General features: G+C 46.1%; 2 protein-coding genes across 15 annotated transcripts in view; both read left to right on the top strand.

The window, feature by feature from the left end:
* The first annotated feature begins 1,524 nt into the window (after nucleotides 1-1,524).
* eif3eb (eukaryotic translation initiation factor 3, subunit E, b) lies at nucleotides 1,525-4,963 on the top strand. The gene is made up of 13 exons (XM_088365931.1): nucleotides 1,525-1,682; nucleotides 2,252-2,369; nucleotides 2,462-2,579; nucleotides 2,663-2,705; nucleotides 2,797-2,901; nucleotides 3,036-3,161; nucleotides 3,251-3,375; nucleotides 3,517-3,643; nucleotides 3,719-3,820; nucleotides 3,946-4,055; nucleotides 4,274-4,376; nucleotides 4,449-4,583; nucleotides 4,758-4,963. The coding sequence occupies exons 1-13, from the start codon at nucleotides 1,542-1,544 to the stop codon at nucleotides 4,794-4,796; spliced, it is 1,392 nt and encodes a 463-aa protein (XP_088222057.1). The 5' UTR covers nucleotides 1,525-1,541; the 3' UTR covers nucleotides 4,797-4,963.
* Nucleotides 4,964-5,554: 591 nt separating this feature from the next.
* Nucleotides 5,555-23,277, top strand: part of pleca (plectin a) — a 42,950-nt gene continuing 25,227 nt past the window's right edge. For 3 of the 14 annotated variants that reach the window (XM_088365906.1, XM_088365907.1, XM_088365905.1), the window contains exons 1-4: nucleotides 5,555-5,813; nucleotides 6,268-6,305; nucleotides 7,093-8,037; nucleotides 9,729-9,942. In XM_088365906.1, coding sequence (XP_088222032.1) covers nucleotides 5,651-5,813; nucleotides 6,268-6,305; nucleotides 7,093-8,037; nucleotides 9,729-9,942 — 1,360 coding nt within the window. In that variant the 5' untranslated portion in view covers nucleotides 5,555-5,650. Of the gene's footprint in view, nucleotides 5,814-6,267; nucleotides 6,306-7,092; nucleotides 8,038-8,533; nucleotides 8,668-9,728; nucleotides 9,943-10,781; nucleotides 10,971-13,351; nucleotides 13,528-17,720; nucleotides 17,813-19,813; nucleotides 20,010-23,025; nucleotides 23,234-23,277 lie in introns of those variants that run through there. The other 11 variants (XM_088365922.1, XM_088365920.1, XM_088365916.1 and 8 more) reach the window with 9 other exon arrangements.

Genomic DNA, 23,277 nt, shown 5'->3' with positions numbered 1-23,277 from the left:
AAAAACATCCGCCGATTAGCTGAGTGGCTTTCCCTTTTTGCTGCAGGGCCTGGGTTGCTATGCGACCACATCCTAAAGCGTTATTGACTAAGTCATTAACGGAAGTTCATGAGGCCTCTGGGCGGTCCAACTTTGACTGATTATCAGTGGCGCCCAAATGTTGTAAATCTTCACAAAACTAAAGACATAATGGTCTGAGTTGTCATCTCTCCAAGTTGCGAACTGTTGCCGTGCCGATCAACTTTTTGGTGTGCTGACAAGGACACAATTTTGTTCTATAAGAAAATAAACATGGTTTGTGAATATTTTGGAAACCACTAACCTACAGCTTGCAGATGCCAGGTTGAGAACCACCACCATGATGAGTAGCTGACCCCTGAAGGCTGTTTATCTTGCTGCTCGCCAACCACGCCCGAGCTTCTGACCCCGTGAGCAATCCAATTCCATTTCCTGCTGCCACCTAACACTGACCGATGACTCTGGGTGTGCGCGCGTGTGTGTGTGCATGTGTGTGTGTGCGTGTGTGTGTGTGTGTGTGTGTGTGTGTGTGTGTGTGTGTATACGCACGCTAGAGGATGTTTTTTATCACAGCTTTGATTTCATGTCTGCCAGCCCCCCCTGGCATAACAAACACAGACAGCAATTCAAGCCTCAGCAGCGCCTTTCCTTTTATATGGCGCCGACCTGCTCCAAGACCTGGTGATGCAAACTCACAACTCCTCATTTTTTTATTATTCCACTTAATATGACATGTGCATGAATGAAGTAAATCCAACTTAGTGTCACCCTGAGTCACCCTATGAGTCATGTGACTTGTTGGTTTGCACAAAGAACTTTATAACTCACATCTGTAGCAGCGCTTTAAGTGACTGGGTCCCTTTGCATTCATAACACTTCTACCACTTTATTCTGAGTGTCACTTAAGCCTGGGGGAAGAGTCTTATCAATGTCGCCCGCTAGTGTCGCAGCGTGTTTTTTACTCAAGTCAAAATCCTCCGTCACCGAACACAGTGTCTTTGCAGAACGTGGCCCTCCAGCACCAGAGCTGGATATGCCTGGATTAGGTCAAGGTCAAAACCACTGTGTGTTTGTAGCCAATGATTTTTCCATTAAACTCTATAGATGTTTGGGGAAAGGAAGTTATTGTTCAAGTTTGTTAATCTAATCTGCATTTGTGCGTTGTCAGTAGGGTGGCTCATGGTTTGAAAACAAAATTAACAATTCTACCTTCGCTATTTTCCACATCCTTTTGCATTACGCGTGTTGCTTTTAAATGGTTCTAAATTGTGTTGCCTCTAAAGCACAAAGAAAATGATCAATATTGAAAGCAAGTTTATTTATTTATTTATTTATTTATTTATTTATTTATTTATTTATTTATTTATTTATTTATTTACTTACTTACTTACTTACTTACTTACTTACTTACTTACTTACTTACTTACTTACTTACTTACTTACTTACTTACTTACTTACTTATTTATTTATTTATCTTTTACAAAAATCGAAGAGTGCAACGATATGTTACATCATCTTGGCTATGTTCTCTGCGTGTTTTGTCAATAAAGTTCTTTCTTTCAAAGTAGCCAAGATGGCGGAATACGATCTCACAACCAAGATAGCACATTTTCTCGACCGGCATTTAGTTTTCCCACTTCTGGAATTCCTTGCTGTTAAAGAGGTTCGTCAACTTCCATTCCGATTGACATTTTGACTCATTGTAGCTATTTTTATTCGGTGTTATTCATCTGGAGATGTGTTAAAAGCCGGCGTGATGCCACTGTAGCCGGGAGAGCGTTAGCTTACAGTCACGTTGGTTGGTTGGTTGGTAAGTTGGTTGGTTGGTTGGATAGCCAGTTGTTGCAAATAAGTAAATTTTATTCCGTTTTACTCATTACAATGGCGTTTTAGCATGCTCTTTTACCAGGAGAATGTCTTTAAACTACCGCTGGTAGACTTTGAGGGAAGTAGTCGTCTCTTGTTAGCTTCGTTAGCTTAGCCTAGTTTGTTTGGATGGGAGCAGCTGGCATGCTTACGCTTTTATAAAAGTCAAAAATAATCAAGAAAATGCATTGGTCATTAATAGAGAACATCACTATATACTGTAATGACTTATAGAGTTATGACAAAACTTGCACAAACTAAAACCACGAAGTTTCATGCACCTGGCACTCGCCCTATTTTTTTAAACACATCTCCATAGCGTTGGATACATTTTGTTGATCACCACTTCGTTGCGCTTTGCAACAGATCTACAATGAAAAGGAGCTGCTCCAAGGCAAGCTGGACCTTCTCAGCGACACCAACATGGTGGATTTTGCCATGGACGTGTATAAGAACCTTTATCCTGACAAGGAGATCCCACATTGTAAGTAGACAAATACAATCATCTCATCATCAACATTGCTTTGGAAAAAAGTTGTCCCAGATTTACCAACGAAAACCGTCCCTGTTTGGTAGCCTTGAAGGAGAAGAGAGGCACAGTGGTGGCTCAACTCAAGCAGCTCCAGTCGGATACGTTGCCAATCGTCAAGATATTTGAGGCCCCCGAGACCACCAGTCAGATGCAGTCGACCAGGTCCTAAAATATTCTTTGTAGACAGTCAGAAGCACATTTTAAGGACTCAGCGCTGAAATTATAACCCTGCATTTGTCCAACAGAGACGGGAGGATGCTCTTCGAGTATCTTACAGAGAAACACAATGTGAGCTTTTGAATTGATTCAGAGGATTCACATGTTTTCTTTGAGGGGCTACTAATTATGCATGTTTTTATGAATTTTGCAATTCCTTTAGTTCCGCCAAGAGTACCTGGACGCGCTGTACAGATTCGCCAAGTTCCAGTATGAGTGTGGAAATTACTCGGGTGCAGCTGAGTACCTCTACTTCTTCCGTGTTTTGGTAAGTACAGGGGGAGTATCAAAAACACTTTTATTTTAAAAAAATAAAATTAAATAGCTGACATTGTATCAGGCTGATTTGAAGCTCGTCACCTCAAATAAGGTGGGACAACTTTTGAAATGTTTGGGTTTCAGGTTCTGTCGACAGACAGGAATGCTCTGAGTTCCCTGTGGGGCAAATTGGCCTCTGAGATCCTCATGCAGAACTGGGATAACGCCATGGACGATCTGACACGACTCAGGGAGACCATCGACAACAACGTGAGTGACGAGAGAAGCTTTTTAATGTGTAAATACTGAATCTTCAATTTGAAGATTTTGACGTCTTTGTGTGTCCCACCCCTGCGCAGTCTGTGAGCTCACCTCTCCAGTCGCTCCAGCAGAGGACCTGGCTCATCCACTGGTCCCTCTTTGTGTTCTTCAACCACCCCAAAGGCCGGGACAACATCATTGAGCTTTTCCTCTACCAGCCTCAGTGAGTCCTGAACACGAGTTTGAATCTGATTGCTTCCTTCTGAACGTTGCCACACTTGTGCAACCACATTGTTCGTTTTTAATTCCACTCTCAAAAATATATCTCTATTTTTTTCAATTGATTTGAAAACCTTGCTTTCAGGTACTTGAACGCCATTCAGACCATGTGCCCGCACATCCTGCGCTACCTGACTACCGCCGTCATCACCAACAAGGACGTGCGCAAGCGGCGACAAGTTCTGAAGGACTTGGTGAAGGTCATTCAGCAGGTAATTTGAATTATTTCCCTTATTTCACCAAACTTGTCGGCAACGGCAAAGTCATCGGCGCTTGTGTTTGCGCAGGAGTCGTACACGTACAAGGACCCCATCACGGAGTTTGTGGAGTGTCTCTACGTCAACTTTGATTTTGACAGCGCCCAGAAGAAGTTGAGGGAGTGTGAATCGGTGAGCGCCCATCACTCACTGCTCTATAATTTTATTTTTTCTTAAATAGTACAGCTGTATCGCTGTTGGCTTCTCAGTTGTCTGCAAGCATTTTTGTTTGACACGATGACGTCATTTTCTTCCAGGTCCTCATCAATGACTTCTTTCTGGTGGCGTGTCTGGAGGACTTCATTGAGAATGCTCGGCTCTTCATCTTCGAGACCTTCTGCCGCATCCATCAGTGCATCAGCATCAAGTGCGAATAATAAAAATCCGTGACTATCCCACATAAGGATTTGTAATTGCATATAGTTACCACAGGAGGAAGACAAAACTCATGAAACAAAGGAACGTAATGTTGCCAATGTTGCATAAATCATAATTATTAATTGAAATATTCAACACAAACTTAACCACCTTCACATGTAGATCAGTATTTAACCAACTCAGCTATTTTTTCCCCCTCCCACACAGCATGCTGGCCGACAAGTTGAACATGACCCCCGAGGACGCAGAGAGGTGGATTGTCAATCTGATCCGCAACGCCCGACTGGACGCCAAGATCGACTCCAAGCTGGTGAGCACCAAAAACTGACTCTGTAGCAAAGGCAGCCGCTCGGCCTCACCGTTTACCTCTTATGTCTGGCAGGGCCACGTGGTGATGGGCAACAACGCCGTGTCACCCTACCAGCAAGTCATTGAGAAGACCAAGAGCTTGTCCTTCCGTAGCCAAATGCTGGCCATGAACATCGAGAAGAAGGTGGCTCACAGTAACAGGAACGAGGTAAAGCAGACCAAAATGATGCGCTCATGACTCGCAAGGGCTGCCAAAATGTCACCGAAATGAATGATTGAAATCATAAATGCACCACAAATTGTGACAAGTTCAGAATTTGTGTACTAGAGTCCATTTGGGGCCTTTCTTATGTCTCCGTTTTGTCTCACCTGGTTTCCACAGACGCCAAACTGGGCCGCTCAAGACTCTGGGTTCTACTAAAAAGGAAACAAGGATGCTGGTGGCATTTGGAAAATAATCACATTTTTTCACATGGTTAAAGCCGCCCCCTTGCTTTGGTTTCCTGCTCTTTTACATCTCAAATAGTCTGAAAGCAGTTATCATGACACCAAAAAAGTCAAACCACCATTAAAACATTGGAAAACAAACTTAAGGAATATTGTTCTTTTTCTGTCTGTCAATTCACAATCCTTCCACTTGGTGTCAGTCTGTTTTTACTGTCTGCAACATTTCACTGTTGGGCAATCTGAGCGCAAATGGGTTTCACTTCCATTTTCGTCCACCAGATGTCTGCAGCATTCCATTGTAGTTTCATTTGTCGTGCACAAATGTGCATTCTATTGAATTTGTCACTTTAAATTCTCTTTTCTATGATTCCTTTGGGTCATAAGGTGAGCCTCTTCCTGAAGCACCACACCTTTTAGCATCAATGTTGATCCTGACCAGCATCCGCCTTCACCGTGCAAATATTTGCTGTTTATAATGTCCAGTGAAGCCAGTTATCAAGCTTGGGCGTCAGCAGTCCTTGGGATTTTTTTTTTCCACCACAAACCGGTTTGCTGAATTTTTGCAGTCAATTAATGTGCTGCTTTGTATACGGGCAAAGTGCCTCAGGTGCATTTTTGTGACTTGTCTTAAGTGAGGATTCCCTCTGATGTGTCTCGGAGGAGGGGCCCGGTGGCCAGACCGGCTGCTCTCCACGCCTCCTCCTCTCTTCTCCTCTCCTCCTTTTCTCTCGTTTCCCTTGCAGCTGACGTGGGGCTCGGCAGCTGGAGTCCATCAGCGTGCGCCTCGCTGCTACTTCCTGACAAGACTGCACCGCGACTCGCGCAAGCATGGACACGCTGACAGCCTGGGTGGCGACGGACCCGGCCTTGGTTCGGATCCTGTGGATTCTGGCACTGGTCCTGGCCACGCTCCTGGTGTGGTTCTTCTCCTTCTGCTGTTACACGTGGAACCGTGACTCCTCCTCGGCTTCCATGGAGCGCTACCTGGAGGGTAGGTGGACCCTCCTTCCTTCCTCCCCTTCCCTTCCTTCCTTCCTTCTTCCCTCCCTCTCCACGTGATAGGTTGTGCAGATTTCCACTCTGACTCACTTGTACTTGTGTGGCGGTTTTTCCGCCACTAAACTGGCTCTGCTACCACTTTGTGGTTGGAAATATGCTGGTGTGCATACAATGGCTCTTTCATGCTCACAATTACAACCAAAATATGCACTGGCATAAATCTGGGAGAGATTACAATCCCCAAATTTAATGACCCCAGATAATGCATCTTTGTTCATCTTTCTATGCAAGCGAGTTGTAGTGGCAGGACAAATAAAATAATGTTCTTCCACAAGATAATATGAGGTAAACTGTGGCCGGTATTTAGACAGCTAAATAATGAAATCTTCCTGAGCTCAGTAAAACTGGTTAACTATTTATTTTTTTCCCTCCTCCCTCTTACACAGTGATGGTGAAGCCGCCCGGATCCAAAGGTCTTCTTCAGGTAAGACCAGTGTGTCCAGTAACAATGATGTAATGCCTCCTTTTGGACTTCAGGGGTCCCTGCTCACTTGTACTCGACTCCAGTTGTCTGATGACGTCACCAAATCACCACCCACTCCCAAAATGTCGTTAATTAGCAGTCCAATTTAATTACAATGAACTGATTTATCAGGTTAGTTCCTCTTAAGAGGTTTAGCCCATAAGCAGTTAAGTTTTGAAACCCGTTTGGTCTCAAGCGCCAGATCTGGACCAAAAAATTTATCCAAGCTCCCAGAACCAACCCAAAACTGACAAACAAAATCGAAGCAATATTTTATTTTATTCGCCCAAAGTGTCAAAACTGTTTCATCATGTTTCAAATAAATCAAGAATTGGCCTGACTTCTATGGCAGATGAATAAAATGGTTCTATTTTTAACCACAGCTGCAGTCCGGACTGTGCCGTCGGTTTGCCGTACCGATAAGTCAAATTAAATATCAAAACTGTGTGTGTGTGTGTGTGTGTGTGTGTGTCTCTGTCTTCACCACGCCTGCATGTGTGAAGCTCTTTGTGTGCCGCTCACATGTGAACAAAGATAAAAAAAAAATGTCACGCAATACAATGGAAGCCGACAAGTTGTTCTCGTCATTCCATCACAATGACGTGAGTGAATGAGAGGCCTGTGCACGCAAATGCCACCATCAACATGCCAAATAGTGTCCAACATCCACTCACATGGGAACAAAAGTTTTCAAACATGAACAAAACTGAAGGCAACGTGTTTTTTTTCTTATTTTGTGATGTTTCAGAGGAGGAAAAAGCCCAAAGAGAAGCAAGCTGAGCCCATCCAAGTGAAGGCAAAAGTGGTCCCAGATGCAAAGGAGATGAAGAAGCGTCAAGAGGAGGGGGTCAAGAAGTCAAAGGTGATGAAGGTGGAGCAGGAGGCGGTCCAGAAATTGAACGTAAAAGAGAAGGTACTGATGGTAGTCCAGGAAACCAAAGTAAAGACAGAGAAGATCATCAAGAAGGCAAAAGTGGTCAAGGAGAAGAAAGAGGTGCTCCAGGAGGCCCAGGTTATGACTAAGGAGGTGAAGCCACTCCAGGAGGAGGTGAAGAAACCAAAGGCAGCCAAGAAGTCCTTCCAAGAGGTGAAGGAGATTACGGAGAAGGAGGGCAAGAGAGGGAAAAAAGTAGTCCAAGAGGTCGCGAAGGAGAAAGAGGTCAAGAAGTCCGAAATCCAGGAGGAAAAGCCCAACAAGAAGGGAAAGGAGCTGAAGGTTGTCCAGGAAGCAAAGGAGGTGAAGAAGCCCAAGATGGTCAAGGAGAAAGCAAAAGTAGTCCAGCAGGAAAAGGTGACATTGACGGCGGTCCAAGAGGAGGTGAAGAAAGCAAAACCAGTCAAGAAGGAAAAGGTGAAGGTAGTCCAGCAGGCATTGACGGTAGTCCAAGAGGAGACGAAGAAGGCAAAACCAGTTCAGAAGGAAAAGGTGAAGGGAGTCCAGCAGGCACAAGAGACATTGACGGTAGTCCAAGAGGAGGTGAAGAAGGCAAAACCAGTCAAGGTCAGCCAGGAGGTGGTGAAGGAGGAGGTGAAGGTGATCCAGGAAGTGAAGAAGCCAAAGATAATCAAGAAGACGGAGCTGAAAGTAATCCAGGAAGTGGTAGAGGTGCCACCAAAGGAAACGGAGGCATCTTCCCTGGAGGACTCATCACCATCTGGGAAGAAGAGGAGGAAGAGAAGGAGAAAAAGCAAGGTGAGCTTCGTTGGTTTGTTTCCCTTTGCACTCTCTGGACACGTTAGGGCAGACATTTTCTGTCTGTTGCAAAAAACAAAACAAAATTTGTTTCTCAGGGATGACGGCCTGACAAAGCTGGCACGAGATGCCGTGATTGGATAGCATGCAAAAAAAAAAAAAAAAAAACGGACCGGCACACTGTGCTCCATTCACAACAAATTGGTCGCTCATTATGTAACCCCACAACTTTTGTTCCAACTCCAAGTAGTTTACACAAAACCAGTTCTCAAATTGAGAAAAGCCTACTAGAACATCTGAAATCAATTTAGAGTTGTATTGAGTTGAAATCTAATTTACGAACAATATAGGTACTATAGAATAGTCGAGCCTCCAAGCTCTTTAAAGTCATCTTCCACGTAGCGTTGCTTTCAGTCCGGGACAGTCCAAAACCCCCACTCTGCCCCCCCCCCCGGGGGATGCAGCACGCATGCGCGCCTCCTCTCCTTCTGCTCCCGCTGCTGCTCCTGCTGCAGAGAATCTGATGAAGGCGCGTTGAAGTGTGCCATCAACTCCTGCATGCGACGCTTGCTAACGCACTGTTTGCGTGGGCCCCCCACCGCTACCGCCACGCCTGTGAACATGTCGACCGTGAGTATGAGGATGATGATGATGATGAGGTTCGCTGTCGCTGCGGAAAGGGGAAGGTTGTTTGCAGGTGCAGCCCTGCACACGGGATGGATGGAAGGAAGGATGGATGGATGGATGGAAGGATGGCTGTGAAAAGTCGAAAGATAAAAGAAACATCAGCGGTCACGTGGCGGTGGCTTTTTTTGAGGCCCGTAAATGTTGAATGAGTTTTCCCTTTAAGTTCTGCAAATGACGCGCACAGACCACTTGCAGGCCACTTTATTAGGTACACCTGCATGATTCTATGATAGAAAATTCTATGGCAACCTAGATGCAAACATTTGAACCTAGTTATGTCATTAATACCTTTATGATAAATTCATTAATTCTATATCTACCTATGTGCTATTCTATATCTATTTTATTCTGTCTGCCTTCCAGCTCTAGTTTATTCTGTTATCTATCATTTATTGTAAATATAGATCATATCTATTGTAATTCTTTTGTGGCAGTGTTAATTTTCCAGACAAGTGTTACAGTGCATCAGCAACACGGTCTGGAGGGATTTGAAATGTGACACTCTCGATATATAGTTGTGTTCCGGAGCAGACGGATTTTTTTTTTTTTAATCTCGGCTGGCTGGTCCAATCAGAGTGCGTGTGATGGCGCAGCCAGCGCCCAGTTTAGAGGCAGCGTGCTTTGCTCCGACAGTGACTCAGCGCAGTCAGGTCGTAATGAGTCCTCGCCTCATTTGATGCCAAAAAATTTTTGGGGGGAAAATGAAAACAATTTCGAATCATTAATAATGTAATTAATATTAATAATACATTATTAATCATTTGCAATAAATATAATAGTCTAGTAATTTGCTGTTTCTATTCAGTTAAACACTGAGTGTTTGCAAAAGTGTGCACACCGTCCTATTACTGGAAATGTTGCCAATCCCATTCAAACTTAAGTGGGACTCTTATAATTTCCCCCTGAGTTATCCCAAATAAAGGCTTTTAAACAAGGGTGTGTAGACTTTTGCAATCTACTGTATGCAGTGAGCTGTCGTAGTAATTCTGCATCCCTGTCCGCAGGCCATCGAGGAGGTGCAGGACCAGCCTATGAGGAGGCCTCTGGTCCGGGCGGCGTCGGAGGAGAGCACCGCCGACACGTACCCGCTGGGGGGCTCGCCATCACCGGGCGACACGCTGCCCTGGAACCTGCCCAAGCATCACCGCATCAAACGCTCCAAGTCAGCCTCGGGTGACGTGATGGACCCAGCTGAGCGTGCCATCTTCCGGATCGCAGGTACCATCCTTCTTGGGCTTCCGAATAGTCTGGACCATCGAGCGTCCCAAAACTTGCTTTGTATTCCGGCTCTTGCGTTGACTTCTCATTGGCCTGCGTGTACCTAAAGAAGCGTCCGGTGGGTCGCGTGGCGCATATCGATTGACAAGCAAATGTGTGGTATGAAATAAGACGCCCCCCTCCTCCGATATTGATTAGTCAGGGTGGGGTACTGCAGCAATGTGATGATACACAAACAACTGAAGGACAACCAAGAATTTACATTAACCTTCCCGTCATGTTTCCCCCCCCCGAAAATTGCTCAATTTTAAATGCTCTATAATGTATGTGTTATCTGAAACCATTTATGAATACAATATCTGTCAAATAATGGCTTTTAGTATTAATAAGTTGGTTATAAAATCCAATTAAATCAGATCTTGAAACATCATTTTATGACTAAAACATTAGCACAGAAGTTTGCACACCCTTAGTGCGTCTTTGATTGACTACCTCACATGTGTGTGCGTCTTATCTTAGAAAATAGTCGATTTTAATCAGTGGTGCCTTTCCTTTTGCTTGGGGGTGTTGAAACTATGGACAGTGGCTTTACTTTGCTCCCTATTGAGTCTTCAACTCTGGTTGACCTCAAATGACCCCTGATATCATTTGCGCTTTGAAGCAGACGTGTGTCATCTGGCCGGACCCCCCTCAAAGCATGTGGTCTGCGCCTTTAAGAGGAGGGGTCTGACATGTCATGGTGTGTGTTGAGGTGTCTGTCAGGGGGGAGACGCAGTCCAGGCTGAGTCTGGGTCCACATAGGGCCAGGCTGGCAGGGGCGGGGGATCGAGGCTTTTTTGTCCTACTTTGACTCGTTTTTGGACCAGAGATGAGCGCAATTGCAAGCGAGGCGGTGGCCAGCGTCAAGGCGAGCATGCGTCCCCTGGAGCCGGGCCAGGCCCAGCCCGCCATGCTCACCCCGGGCCAGCGGCTGCCCGAGGAGCAGGACTACATGCAGGCCTACGAGAATGTGAGGGAGAAGTATAAAGGTAATACTTTTACTAGGGCCAGGTGGACTGCCTGTGTCAGAATGCGAACCCACGTGCTCGTGCTGTGACATCACATGGCATCAGAGCTGCAATGTTGTTGGATGCGCAGATCACTTTGTAGAGCTCGCTTGCAAACAAAAACTCCTCCGTTGGCGGAATCTTTGCCAACTGCTGCTTTCTTTCCCACGCCCCCCCCCCCCCCCCCCCCCACTCGCCTCTAATCCTGCCATGCTATCATTTCCTGCCCCTTTTATATCTGCTACATTGGAGTTGAAGGCTCATCAGGGCAAAACTTTTTAAAAACTCACCTCATTCTAAAGCCAACTGTAGCTAAAAAGCAAAATACTTAGTAAAGCAGTGCAAAGCAAACAGAGCCTTCTTGTTTACCTTCCATTTCAACACGGCGCTTTAAATACATCACGGCATGCAATGTGCCCCGCCCACTTCAGGGACACCCAAAATACACACTACGCTGCCGTTAAAGTGCGTGCGCAAATGCCAGGAAAGCTCCCATCTAAAACGGCGACATGATAAGTTTGTTTTGGGAGCATGTGTATAGAAACCCCCCCCCCCATCATACCCCACCCATTAATGCCGTGCTTCCCTCAGATGACTTTCATGCAACTTAAAAATAGTAACACACAAACTGCTGTGCCCATTGAACACAAATGGTGCAGCAAAGTATGTAGACTGACAATATAAAAATACACACAGACATTTATAACTTTGTGCAGTTAAATTTATTGCAGGTTTTGATGTAGTGCCATATTCCCTTGAAAAATTTTAGAGATATGACCCGTAAAATCATACTTGCACAAAGGTATTGGGACACATTTGAGTTGTGTGCAAAGTTAACCTGGCCCGGAACCGGAGTAGGAAGTGTGGCTTGAAACGGATCTGAGATGAGAGGCTTGTTGGGCATGAGATTTAGTTTCGGTCTCCTCCAATCCCAAGTCTGAGATTTAGCAACAGCTGTTAATTATGCAACCCCCCCCCTCATTCCTAAAAACAGACTTACGAGTGGAAGCTGCAGAAAGGTCAAGTCATGGGCGCCAAAGTCCACTTTTGGCCGATTTCTTATCGTGATACAAACAAATGATTGTTTTGCTCTCATGGTGGCCGTGTTTGTCATCACACTTTGATAAATTTTGAACCTTCTCAATTTTATTTTGAAAGGTTTTTAAGTAGCGGTCGGCAAAGTATAGTCTGCAGGCCACTGGTGGCCCATTTCATTCTTTACTCCGGCCCAGCATATATTTATTATTTAGTATTTGTTCAAAATAATTAAATGCAATATTTATTAGAAAATAGATGTGACTAACTTTGCATCATGAGCCACATGCTGCTTCACCAAGACTGTATGATGTCAACGGCAACACGACTGCTGCCTGCTCATCCCTACAACAATGGCGCTAACACTGCGCAGGCTCAGGCACGCCACAGCGAGCTCGACTCACGCACGGAATGTCAGCCGTCCGTCCGCGCTCGCCCTCGGCCGCCGTTTTGCGTCCAACTCCGCTTAAAAGAAAAGCCACCACGGGTGGACTGTGCTTTGTCAGCTTTTGCGACACAGACACCCATTTCAATCAAGTCATCCACATTTAATGAACGCTAACCTCCACCAAGGCAACTTCTGTGATGCTAACAGCTTTTTGCTAGTTATCCTAAACAAGAAAATGAAAACTAAATCTGTGTAAGTCCCTGCAAAATAATATTTTTTTGTGTATTTGATACAGAGATGCCACTCTGTCATAATTACGTCTTGTAAAAAATGAAAAGCGGCTGTGAGGCAACACAAAATAGTTGATGAAATTTTTACTGGAGCGACCAAGGGGAGGCAACATGTCGGCAATCATGTGACTGTCAGAGCTATTTGATGATTAATTCCATTATGTGTCACAAGAAAAAAAAAAAAAAAAGCTTTCCTAGCTTTGCTGACTCGTCGCTCAGTCGAACGTTGACAGACTCCTAATATTAGCATAGCTTGTCAGAATTTCTGATTTCTGATTAACCCATTCCAATTAATCAGCTAGTTATTTAAAGAAAATATAACAAATAGCCTTATTTTGGAGTCCCTTTACGACAATAAAATATAAATTGCATGCAGGCATCTCATGATATTCCTCAGACTCAAAGTCACATCCTAAGCAGAGCTGCACTGTTGTTGGATGCACAGATGACCTGCTTTTTATTTTGCTGCATACAGCTTTCAGGGCAAATAACTGCTGAGTCACTTCCTGGGGGAGGCGGGGGGTATTATTAATCGTAGCAATGGGTCACATAGTGAAGGAGGAGGAAGAGGAGGATGCACCATCAGGGTGGGGCCGGAGGAGGTGTGCTTGTTTTTTTTCACACTTCCCCTATGAAAGGGATTGTGTGCGAGGCAGGAGGGCACAAAAACCCAAAGCTCAGTGAGTAAGCCAGTGAGAGAGAGCGAGAGAGTGAGAGAGAGAAGGCAGGCCGGTTGTTTGCCATTTTTGAGACGATTGCATCCTCAGATTGGCTGGTGACATGGATCCAGCCAGATCCATACAGCATGAGATCAGCTCTCTTAAAGGTACTTCGCATCATCCGCTTGTTTTTTTGCCGTAATAAGTTGAGGATCATTTTGTAGCTTTTGTTGCCATTTGTGGGGGCCGCAAGGGGGCAGGGAGTGGGCTGCTGCATGCATGCGGCAAAGCCGAGTGGCAATGCAGTATCGCCGTGGCAACGAGGTCGGCGACAGCGCAAGGTGGTCTCCGCTCGGTGTTTTGAATCGCGTGGTGTTGACTTGAAGGGGCGTGACGGTCTCCGGCATGCGTGAGGTCATGACGAGCAGGCGTCCAATCAGGAATCGGCGTTCACCACGTCTTGGAGTATTGGAGAAACACCCATCAGCAGATGATGGATACCACAAAGTGCTCCTCAGCTCCATCTGATGGATCTGGTGGGTTACAGCCCCATTCAGCCCCGATGCAAGTTCTTTATCCTTGAACCAGCTCGTTTTGGATAAGAATTTGACTGGTGTAGGCGTACCTAATGTTGTGGCCACTGAGCATTCATGCAAAAGTTAGCAGTTTGGCGATAACAGAAGCCAGGAGTTGTTTTTACCATTTGGTGTTTTGAGGAGGGATGTGAAAGAGTCCGACCCGCTCGGCAAGGCCAAGGTGGGGGGGTCGCGTTTGGAATCCAGAGACAAAAACTCCCTCGCTTCATTGGGCCTCTACTGAAAGAATCGCTCAAGTTCATTTGCGAGTGCCAGCTGGAGTTTAATTCAAAGTTCTGAATGGATCTTGGCCAAGAGCGTTCCAATCAGCTTTGGCTCGGTTCTTGACCCAAATATTCACAGCTCATTTGGGGATTTGTCAATATGCTCTTCACCAAAGCAGAGCATGGCGGCACAATCTGATGACTAGGCATTAAACATTTTTTCTTAACTAGGCTCCACAAGGTCAGCGCTTGACACAGCTCATGTTTGTAGTGTACACAGACTTGTGGTGAAAGTGCTAATAAACCTAGTTGGGGGGGGGGGGGGGGGCTAGACTGGGCCTTGACGCAATCAATATGCACTCGTTAGCCGTGTTAGCAACTCCATCAAGTCAAATAGTCTGGTCAGAGAGTGAAATGCTGTTTTAATGTTAAATATTAATCATTTAAATGTCCATTTGGCGGGGAAACCTTCCATCATTGTGTCTGTGTAATTGTCTGAATGCTCCACAAACATTCGTCCAGCCCGCGGCGGCTGTCGGCCAATTCCGCTGATATGCACATCCGCGCCTCTCGCATGCTACTTTGCAGCTCTCGCGTGCCACTATTGCTAATTTGAGTTTCGCGCGTGAATGGCCGCCATTCCTCACCTGCTTCTGTCTGCGAACGGGAATGCCACAACCATTAAATGTGCATGGTGTACCTAATGAACTGTCCACTTTGTGTCAATTTTGTTTAGTTTGTAAAAATACCTGCATATATTAAGAATGAATGGAACCCACGTGTTTTGAAGTCAGTCATTTCCCTTAAGTGGCCACTGGGTGGCGCTTTTGGTTGGACCCTTTCATGAAACTGCTTTGCAAGATGTTTCTTCATAGTTTTGTGAAGTTCTTGATGAAATCTACAATGCTCCTTTCTCTCCTTAAGGGGGCGCAAATGCCTGGAGATGACTTGGGGTGATGATTTCTGTAACATGAGCCAACAGGAAGTGTGTATGTCTGTTTTGATTTTTTTCTTGGAGTGTTGCCAGTAGCAGCAATATTAGCGCCTCTGTCTCAATAGCATTGAGTCATATTTAGGTGGAGGGTCACGTTGCCATGGTTACCAACATTTTGAGATGAATCATGGCAACGAGCGGTTTATCACACACTCCCTTAAACTCGAGTGCAGTCACCTTTACACAAAATTCTTGAGGCAGTCAGAGGGCACTTTCCCACCGGTGGCCATTTTGGACCATTTGTGCTCAATTGCTTAAATTTGCCATGATGACATTCAAACCAGTTGTTTGCTATTGTTGAAATATTGATACCGAAGCAATTAGTCTTTAGCACATATAACCTGTCAGATTATTATATGGAGCATCTTATTTCACACTGGAGAGACTCAAGTGCACGTGGAGTGCCGCAGGGCTCATGTTCGAATCCACTGTAATTGATACTTTACAAGCTAACTGTTGCTCGAAATGTAGTTGCTCGCACAAACCAATCACTGTTCTCTTGTATGTTGGGTGAAAGGTGAGCCATGTTGGAACGTTCCCAACAATTTACTCCCAGATGTTTCCACACCAGCCGCTAAACTGCAGGGTTGCGTTTCAACGGCTTGGAAGACAACCAGGCGTCTTAAATCACTCGCCATAAAACTCCATCAGGAATTCGGGTTGCTCTGAGAGGCTTTGTGAGGTATGACAGGTTGATCAAATTTGTTAGGCCCGTCTATCATGAGTACATCTTCAAAAAAGTAGATCAACCCCGCCCAAGACACAGGAAGGCTGCCATTCTTTTTTTTCTTCTTTTTTGTGGTGCTGCTCGTAGAAAGAAAGCAGCACGCTGTGATGGCGTGGCACTGTGGCGTCTGAAAATTAAAGGATGGCGCACTTCCACCAGCGTGTTTAAGTCAAATTACGGCGGAGGAGAAGTAGAAAAATTTGTAAATATCTTCCAAACCTCGTGTGTATATTTTTGGCCGCGCCAAAAACCGCGGTACCTCCTCGAAGCCGCGCTTTTTTCCGAGTCAACCTTGCCAAGACAACGGCGCAATTGACAAGCTTCGTTTATCCTCGTTTAACTTTTTGTAGCTTGCAGAAGTCGCAGAGCTCGCTGGTGAAAAATTTAAAACGTAAACTATGTTGACTTGGCTATACTAAGATGTTGGACGATATAATTGAATACACACTCAAGAAGCCGTCTGAGCCTTTTGGCCGCACTTCCCGTCCCGCATAGCTTCCAGATGTTTCCAACCACCCGCTACTGTCCTCCCGTACGCTCAAACCCGAACCTTCCCCGGGGTGAGCTGCATTAGACATGTTATGATTTTCACATGTCGCTCACAGTCCGCTAACCTGCTTACGGGTTTATAAACTAATTTGCTGTCATCTCAGCCATCTTGATTCATATAGGCGAGCCGATAATGCGATTTGTGAAATGCGCAATAATGCGGCCAAATGAGAAGAAGGCGGAAACCCAGCACGCTCATCATGTCTAATTAAGATTCATAACCAAGGGTCGAAATTGTTTGGTTGATGAGACGCTCCATTCTATTAATTCCTATTTGCTGCCATATTTAAGGTGTATTATGGTTGGTGTGGTGGGAGGCTGGCTCATGTTTTCCGTGAAGACGCTGGTGTAACATGTGGCAAGCGGCGGCCCCCCTCCGCGCGGTTCTCGGGCCGGACTGCCTGCTTTGCCCTCTGCCGCCTTTTTTTTTTTTTTTGGTGTGTCTTCTCCGTTGCCGTGCAATGCGTTCAGACGTGACAAGGGAGCCTTAAGATGGAGCCCGCGCGTAACCGAGACTTCATGGAGCTTTTGATTCAAAACGGTCAAGGTAGGCGGGCGCCGACAGTTCATCCTTTTTACCAAAAGGTGTCAGCATGGAAATGCTTTCTCGTGGCCGCTGCGGCCCGCTGTTTATCTTGGCTGCACTCTCTCTTCTATTATAATCGTTTAGTTTCTTATTTTTCGTTAGTTTAGGTCTGAAAAATACAATTTTGTTAGTTTCTTCATTTTCTATTTTAAATATCTGTTACTTTTAGAATGGTCACACGCAGATGTTATTTTATTAGCCCTTCTATGGCAGTTTGCATTCTTGTTAGCATTAAGCTAATTGGACTTGGTTGGTGTAGTTTGCACAATTCTTTTTGCGTAATATCGAGTTTGACAGTTCGCAATTTGAGCATCTAGCGCTCATGTGCTGCTTGCGCCCAGACGGAAGCTGTGGGGGAAAAAAATGAGGCGCAGCATTTATTTATTTATTTTTTAACAACCTCCACAGAGGCCTCTTTGTCAGGCTACTTTTCCGCCCTTTGTCCATTTTTTTCTTTTTTTCGTCCTTTGCAACACATGGAAGCCATCCAGGGTAAAGCAGCAGCACGCATGAGATGCTCTTTCCACTCGGCTCACAGCGCCCGTCTGCTTTTCACTTCCCCGGCTGACGAGCCTCCACTTTTTTTTTTTCATTCCGTTATTTTTTCCCCTTAGCTCCCCCCCCCCCTCCTCTTCCCCTCACTCCCTCACTGCCTTCCTCCCTCCCTCCGCCTCCGCCTCCCATTGGGTTCTGATTAGAAGACACAATGTGGAGAGGTCAGGTCTGAGGAAAAGTGGCGAGCACGCAAGAAGGCAGGATGGACTTGTGCTGCTGTGTTTGCCCTGGATCTCCACGTGGTACGTTTTTATTTACTGTTTTGACGTTTTCGGTCCACTTTAAAGTTCTTTTACATTGTTGTTTTTGGTGTGAGATCTTGTGTGTGGTGTTTACGGGAACTCATGAGGCGTTAAGTGTTTATGGAGCGAACGGGCACTTGAGGATGCTGAGCGTCTGTGCGTCGTCGCACGTGTGGGAGCGGTCGCCGACTCCTCCCTTTTGGAGCGGACAGGGGGGGGGGGGCGGAATTCCGCACATCTGTTCCGCTCACATGGCTGGCCAGAACTTTGTGCGTCAATGCTGCTTTGCCTTGTTGTCACGCAATTTTTTTGTGGTTTCATGTCACGGGTTGACAAATGGAGTTTAATACCAACAAGTCACTTGATTAGGTACACCCACATGAAAATGGCGCTCCATGCAAATGTGGACCGGCTTCACCCGAGAAGTGGTTCTAATTCAATATGTGAACTTTTTTTCAAAACAAAACACGTTTTTTGGGGGGGGTTGGGGGACTTTTTCCCCCTGGTTTTTTAGGTTTGGCATGAAATCTCTATTTTGAAATGATCCCCCTCAAGTCTAAAATAAAGAACATCTACAAATATTTTGAATGAATTCTTAAAACTTCAATTTGAATATTTCGGTGAGCACAACTTCATTGAAATTGACTTGCAGCTCTTTGACGTGACTTGAGCCCGATTTGCATCTCTGGCAGTGCACTGCCGCCATTGGTCGCTTTCACGTGTCAGTCATGACGGGGCAGCAGTACTTGAGTAAATATTTGCATTGTGTGTATAGAATTTTGCATCATCATCATCATCGTGCCTCCGCCATGTTTTCATCTTCCCTGGATCGATCCGAGCAGCGCCAACGCCCCTTATTTTTGCCTGCAGTGGATTGCTTGTGACACTGCAGACAAAACGTCTCTTTGATGCTGACTTGATGCCAAATCGGCGCTTTTGATGCTACCAGGAAATCGGCCCCACTGTTCCCGCTTGACATGTGGTGCGAAGGAGGCTAAAAATATTGCTTCAGCTCTTATCACTTAACAAGCTGTGAAGAATTTGAGGAGAGTTTTCTGCCCATAAGTTTGCAATTAGCCTTCACGGGAGTTGCATAATGAGTCTCGCTGAGCGGGATTAAGGCGTTAAGCGGGGCGGGAGTGGGGAAAAATGGCTCAGGCTTGATTGTAAACATTACAGAAAAGGGAGGAAAAGGTTGCATGATCCTGCAATGGGAAAGGCAGTGCGGAAAACTGAGCTCGGGCCTTGACTATGTATGTATGGCGGCATGTCAGACTGCAGCGGGCAAGGTGGGCAAGCACGGGATTTTTGCTTGGGAGTCCCGCTTGGTAACTGACTTGATGGATTTGTGAATATTATTGGAGGAGTCTTGTTTATTCTGGAAAATTAAGAAGTTGTTCCACCATGCCCCTGCAGCTCAGGGGCATAGTGGAGTGCAGGGTGAAGGAGGGAACAAGAGGAGGTCTCACTCCTGCTCAGAGTTTGGACTCCTTGTGGCTCATTTTCCTCAAGTTTTATTTATTGTTTTAATTTGGAGGTTATTTCCATGCAGAGTTGCGTGGACGGGCAGGAGTGGAGCAGGTGGAGGGAGGGAGGGAGGGAGGGAGAGAGGATGGCACTCCCCTGCTCTGACTTGTCTCTTATTTTGAAACAGGTGGAGCATTCTTGTTTGTTTTTAAATGTTGAGGAGCTGTGCAGAGGCAGGAGTGGAGTTCTGGGCAAAGTAATGCAGGAAGTGAGTGGCCGCTCCAACTTGTCTCCTTCGTGAGTGTCTGTTTGCTATCATTTAGAAGCTGCGGCAGGAGTGAGTGCAGGGGGAGGGTTAGGGGTGAGAGAGGGAGGGAGGGGGAGTGAGTGAGAGCGACGGAGGGAGGGAGGAAGGCGTGCTCCTGCCGCGACTTCTCTCTCTTTGTAAAAACTACCGGAGGAGTTGGCTGCAGCTCGCAAACGTCCCGGATGGCACCACACCCCTAACGCCCCCCGCCACTACCCCTCCCACTCTGTCCCTCCCCTCCTCACCTGTCACCCCCACCCACGCGCCCTCCCACGTGTGGGCAAATCGGCCGCGATCGCCACACTCTTACGCGAGGCCCGATGCCGGCGAGCCCCCCAGGAAATTTGTTCCCCTCGCTGGTGGCAACAGGCCACCTGGTCACCTTGCTGCTGGTGTGGCGCTGGAGAATTCGCAGGAAGCGAGGTAAGCGGCGTTGTGCCACTTTCAAGGGCAACTCAAGTGGGGAGGGGGGCGACCTTGCCGCTTTCAAGTCCAAGGACGGAAACTTTTTCCCTGCATGCTGGCTGGTCTCGGTCTTCGCCGCCGTCCTCGCTGCGCTCTTATCCCGTCTGCCGTCACCACCCCCCCCTTCGGCCCCCCTCCCCGCTCCTCCCTCAGCTCAGTTTCCTGAGGATTGACAGTGCTGGAGTTAACCCCGTGATTGCCAGCGAGAAGGCGCCGGCTGCTTTTAGTTTTGGTTTTGGACGCGTGTCAGTTTTTCTTCCTTGGGGCTCAGACTGCTGAGTTTCTTTGGGTGCGTTGTCAAGGCAACAGGCGCCTACTTCGAAGCAAGTTAGGTTCCGGAAGACCGCTCGTGTCTTCATTTGTTGAAGTTGACTGCAAAATGAAACATGGCATGTTTAAAAAAACAAAAAGTTCAACTTCATTCAGCTCTTTTCCACCCGCCTGAAAATTACGACTTCATCATAGTTTGCGCAACAAAATTCTAACCTTGTGTTGTCGGTTACGCTACGCTATGCTATACGCTAAGTCATTCTCAAAGTGCGGTCGGGGTCCCATTCGTGGTCCGCTGGCTTCTTCTAGTGGCACGCAATGACTCACAATTCAGCTATTTAAATCTTTTTATTAGATTCAGTTCAGTTGTATTTAACTTTAAAATGTCAATTTAATCTTCTTACTCCAATTTAAAGTTTTAAGTAGTGACATACGCGCCTTATTGTTGCAAACATTATAGTGCTTATGAAAACAATCGCTGTCATTCGTGGAAAACTTCTAAAAATAGACATCAAACTTACCCTGACGTACGACCTGCTCAACTTGTTTGAAACTTGTTTTCCATGCTATCAGTTGAATGTTTGTTGGTAAGGAACCTGGACGCGCCTAATTCAGACACGTTGAAAGCTCGCCTGAGGCTAAGTCTAGAAGCTAGGCTGCTTGTTTTGCATGTTGGACAAACCTGTTTGAAATGCAGCTGTCAAAGCACGGCGGCCATCTTGGTGCGATTGTTTCCCGACCAACCAGGCCATGTGCTTTTCCTTTAGCCGGCCTCAGTGGTGCAGTTGGGGTCATAAAAAGAAAGGAAAAGGACGGGACACACCTTAGCCGCGATAAAAGCTGACTTTTGACGTACATACTCCAACGACAATAACAAGATCGACCTCGTAATTGCCTCCACCTAAGAGGTTTTTAACCGTGTACAGTAAATAGTTTCTTAGCAAGATGATAGTTTGCAGAATGTGGACTTGCTAACAACTTTTGACTGCTAAATGGCGTGCAAATTTGAAAGGCCAGTGTCAATACTGCGTCTGTTTGCACTGGAGACGGGATCGCGTTACAGACGACACCATGTTGATGTCACGTCTGAATTTGATAGCTTCAAAAGCGCACAAGAACATGACACCGCTCTGTGATAATTATTAATCAGGATCATATTGTTTGATACTTATCATCCCAGCGGGCTGAATTCAATCTCGGTAATTAAAGTTGGAGCCCCAAGGTGCCTTTGGGTCATTAGGAAGGTGCGTGGCGGCGTTTAAAAAAAGCTCGGCAAGTTCCAAGCCAGGAGACGAACTTGACACCAGTCGTTCTCAGACGTCGTATCCCGGAGACATAATCATAACAAAAGATTCTCCTGCAAATTTTTCAACAGTAGTCTTCAGGATTTTTACAGTTTTCATATCGTCCTGCCACAAAGTACGTAGTCCATTAAAGGCCGCTTCCATTTAGTGGCCAGCCGCGCCCAAAACTGCAGTGCAGTTTATATTCCACACTGCAGTGAGTCATTCACTCACTCTCTAATAACAGACTTCACGATGGGAGAGGAGCCCACTTTTACTGCACACAGACACGAAGACTGCTATAGAACAATGTTTCCTTCAGACCCACAAAAGCTCCAGAGAAGCAAAGCCCATTTTGTTGGGAAGATGACATTTTTTTGGGATGACTTGCCCCAAAAATCCTCGGCCCCTTAAGCCAAATTCACTTCATAACGTTAAACTTGGTAGACGTGTCTGTCATGAGCAAACCCACAAAAAAGTTTGATCAAGCCATTCTTGAAAAACCACAGGAAATCTACCATGGTTTGAAATGCACGTTTTTTGCTGACTTGCAAAAAAATCTTGACTAACTAAAATTCAGTCCCTGAAGCCCGTTTCAGTTCACTACATAAAATTTGCTAGACACGTCTACCATGACAAGACTCACAAAAAAATCTCAAGACTATGCCCGAAAAGCTACAGGAAGTCCGCCATTTTTGTTTGAAGCTGCCTCTTATAGGCTCATTTTGTCCATTGGGTTCTTAGCCATAAGGGCCCAATAAATCCGGTTTTCCTTCCGAAACTTACTGTATCATAAACACTCAGTGAGATACTTTGCGGTGGTCTACGACCACACAATTTGAAACATGCCCGAGAGAATTACTTCAGACAAACGGCTCCTTTCAAGAGTCCTCCTACGTCTTCTGATATTCTCCTCCACACGCCGTGAAGGACATGAATGGTTGAGCACTACTGCTCACAAGACAACAATAGCTTAGCTTCAGCGTGCATGTGCGTGTCCGTGGGTTATTTATGACGCGCAGCTGTTGCAAACATGGCTAAATGTGTACTCTGTACTGTAAGTGTTGCTCAATCGGTGGCTGGTGGCAAGATAAATGCACTCTCATCTCTGTTTGTTGAAAAGTGTCCGTTCTAAAAGACTTTTATCACACTAATTTACGACTATGGGAAATGTGTGTCCCGTGTGCTTCTGTGCGGGTGTGTGTGTTGCGTGTGTGGGTTTAATTGGCGCACTGGGGTGGATTATGCAAGTGGTGGGCGGTGCAGAAGTCACACATGGCTACGGAAAATAAAAAGAGCGAGGAGGGGAGAAAAACCCTCGGGCGCGTGCGCGGGGCTGTGCGTAAATGGCATCTTTTTACGCACGGCCACTGAACGCACCAGCAGGAGTGGGTTGGACTTGGGTGCAATCCGAGACGACACTTTACGCTCGGTTCTCCTCCTCCATGGAGCTCGTGTAGACACAAAAAGTTCGAGGGGAGGAAAAAAAATATCCACGCGGCATGGAGGCTCGCGTGGAAGACGGCGGGGTGGCGCGGGGCGCCTACACTTATCGCATGATGAATTATATCCATGAGATGAGATGCGAGGACGTGGACGCGCACCTTTATAGCCGCATGTGTTGCGCAGGTATGTTTGCGCGCGCGCGCTCACGGACTTCCCCGCAGGCGGAT

This window comes from Syngnathus floridae, chromosome 21, assembly GCF_059516105.1.
Source record: "Syngnathus floridae isolate MCC-2025c chromosome 21, RoL_Sflo_1.0, whole genome shotgun sequence".
In the NCBI taxonomy this organism is placed as follows: domain Eukaryota; kingdom Metazoa; phylum Chordata; class Actinopteri; order Syngnathiformes; family Syngnathidae; genus Syngnathus; species Syngnathus floridae.
The sequence above is the reverse complement of the archived record's forward strand: the minus strand, read 5'-3'. Positions and strand labels throughout refer to the sequence as shown.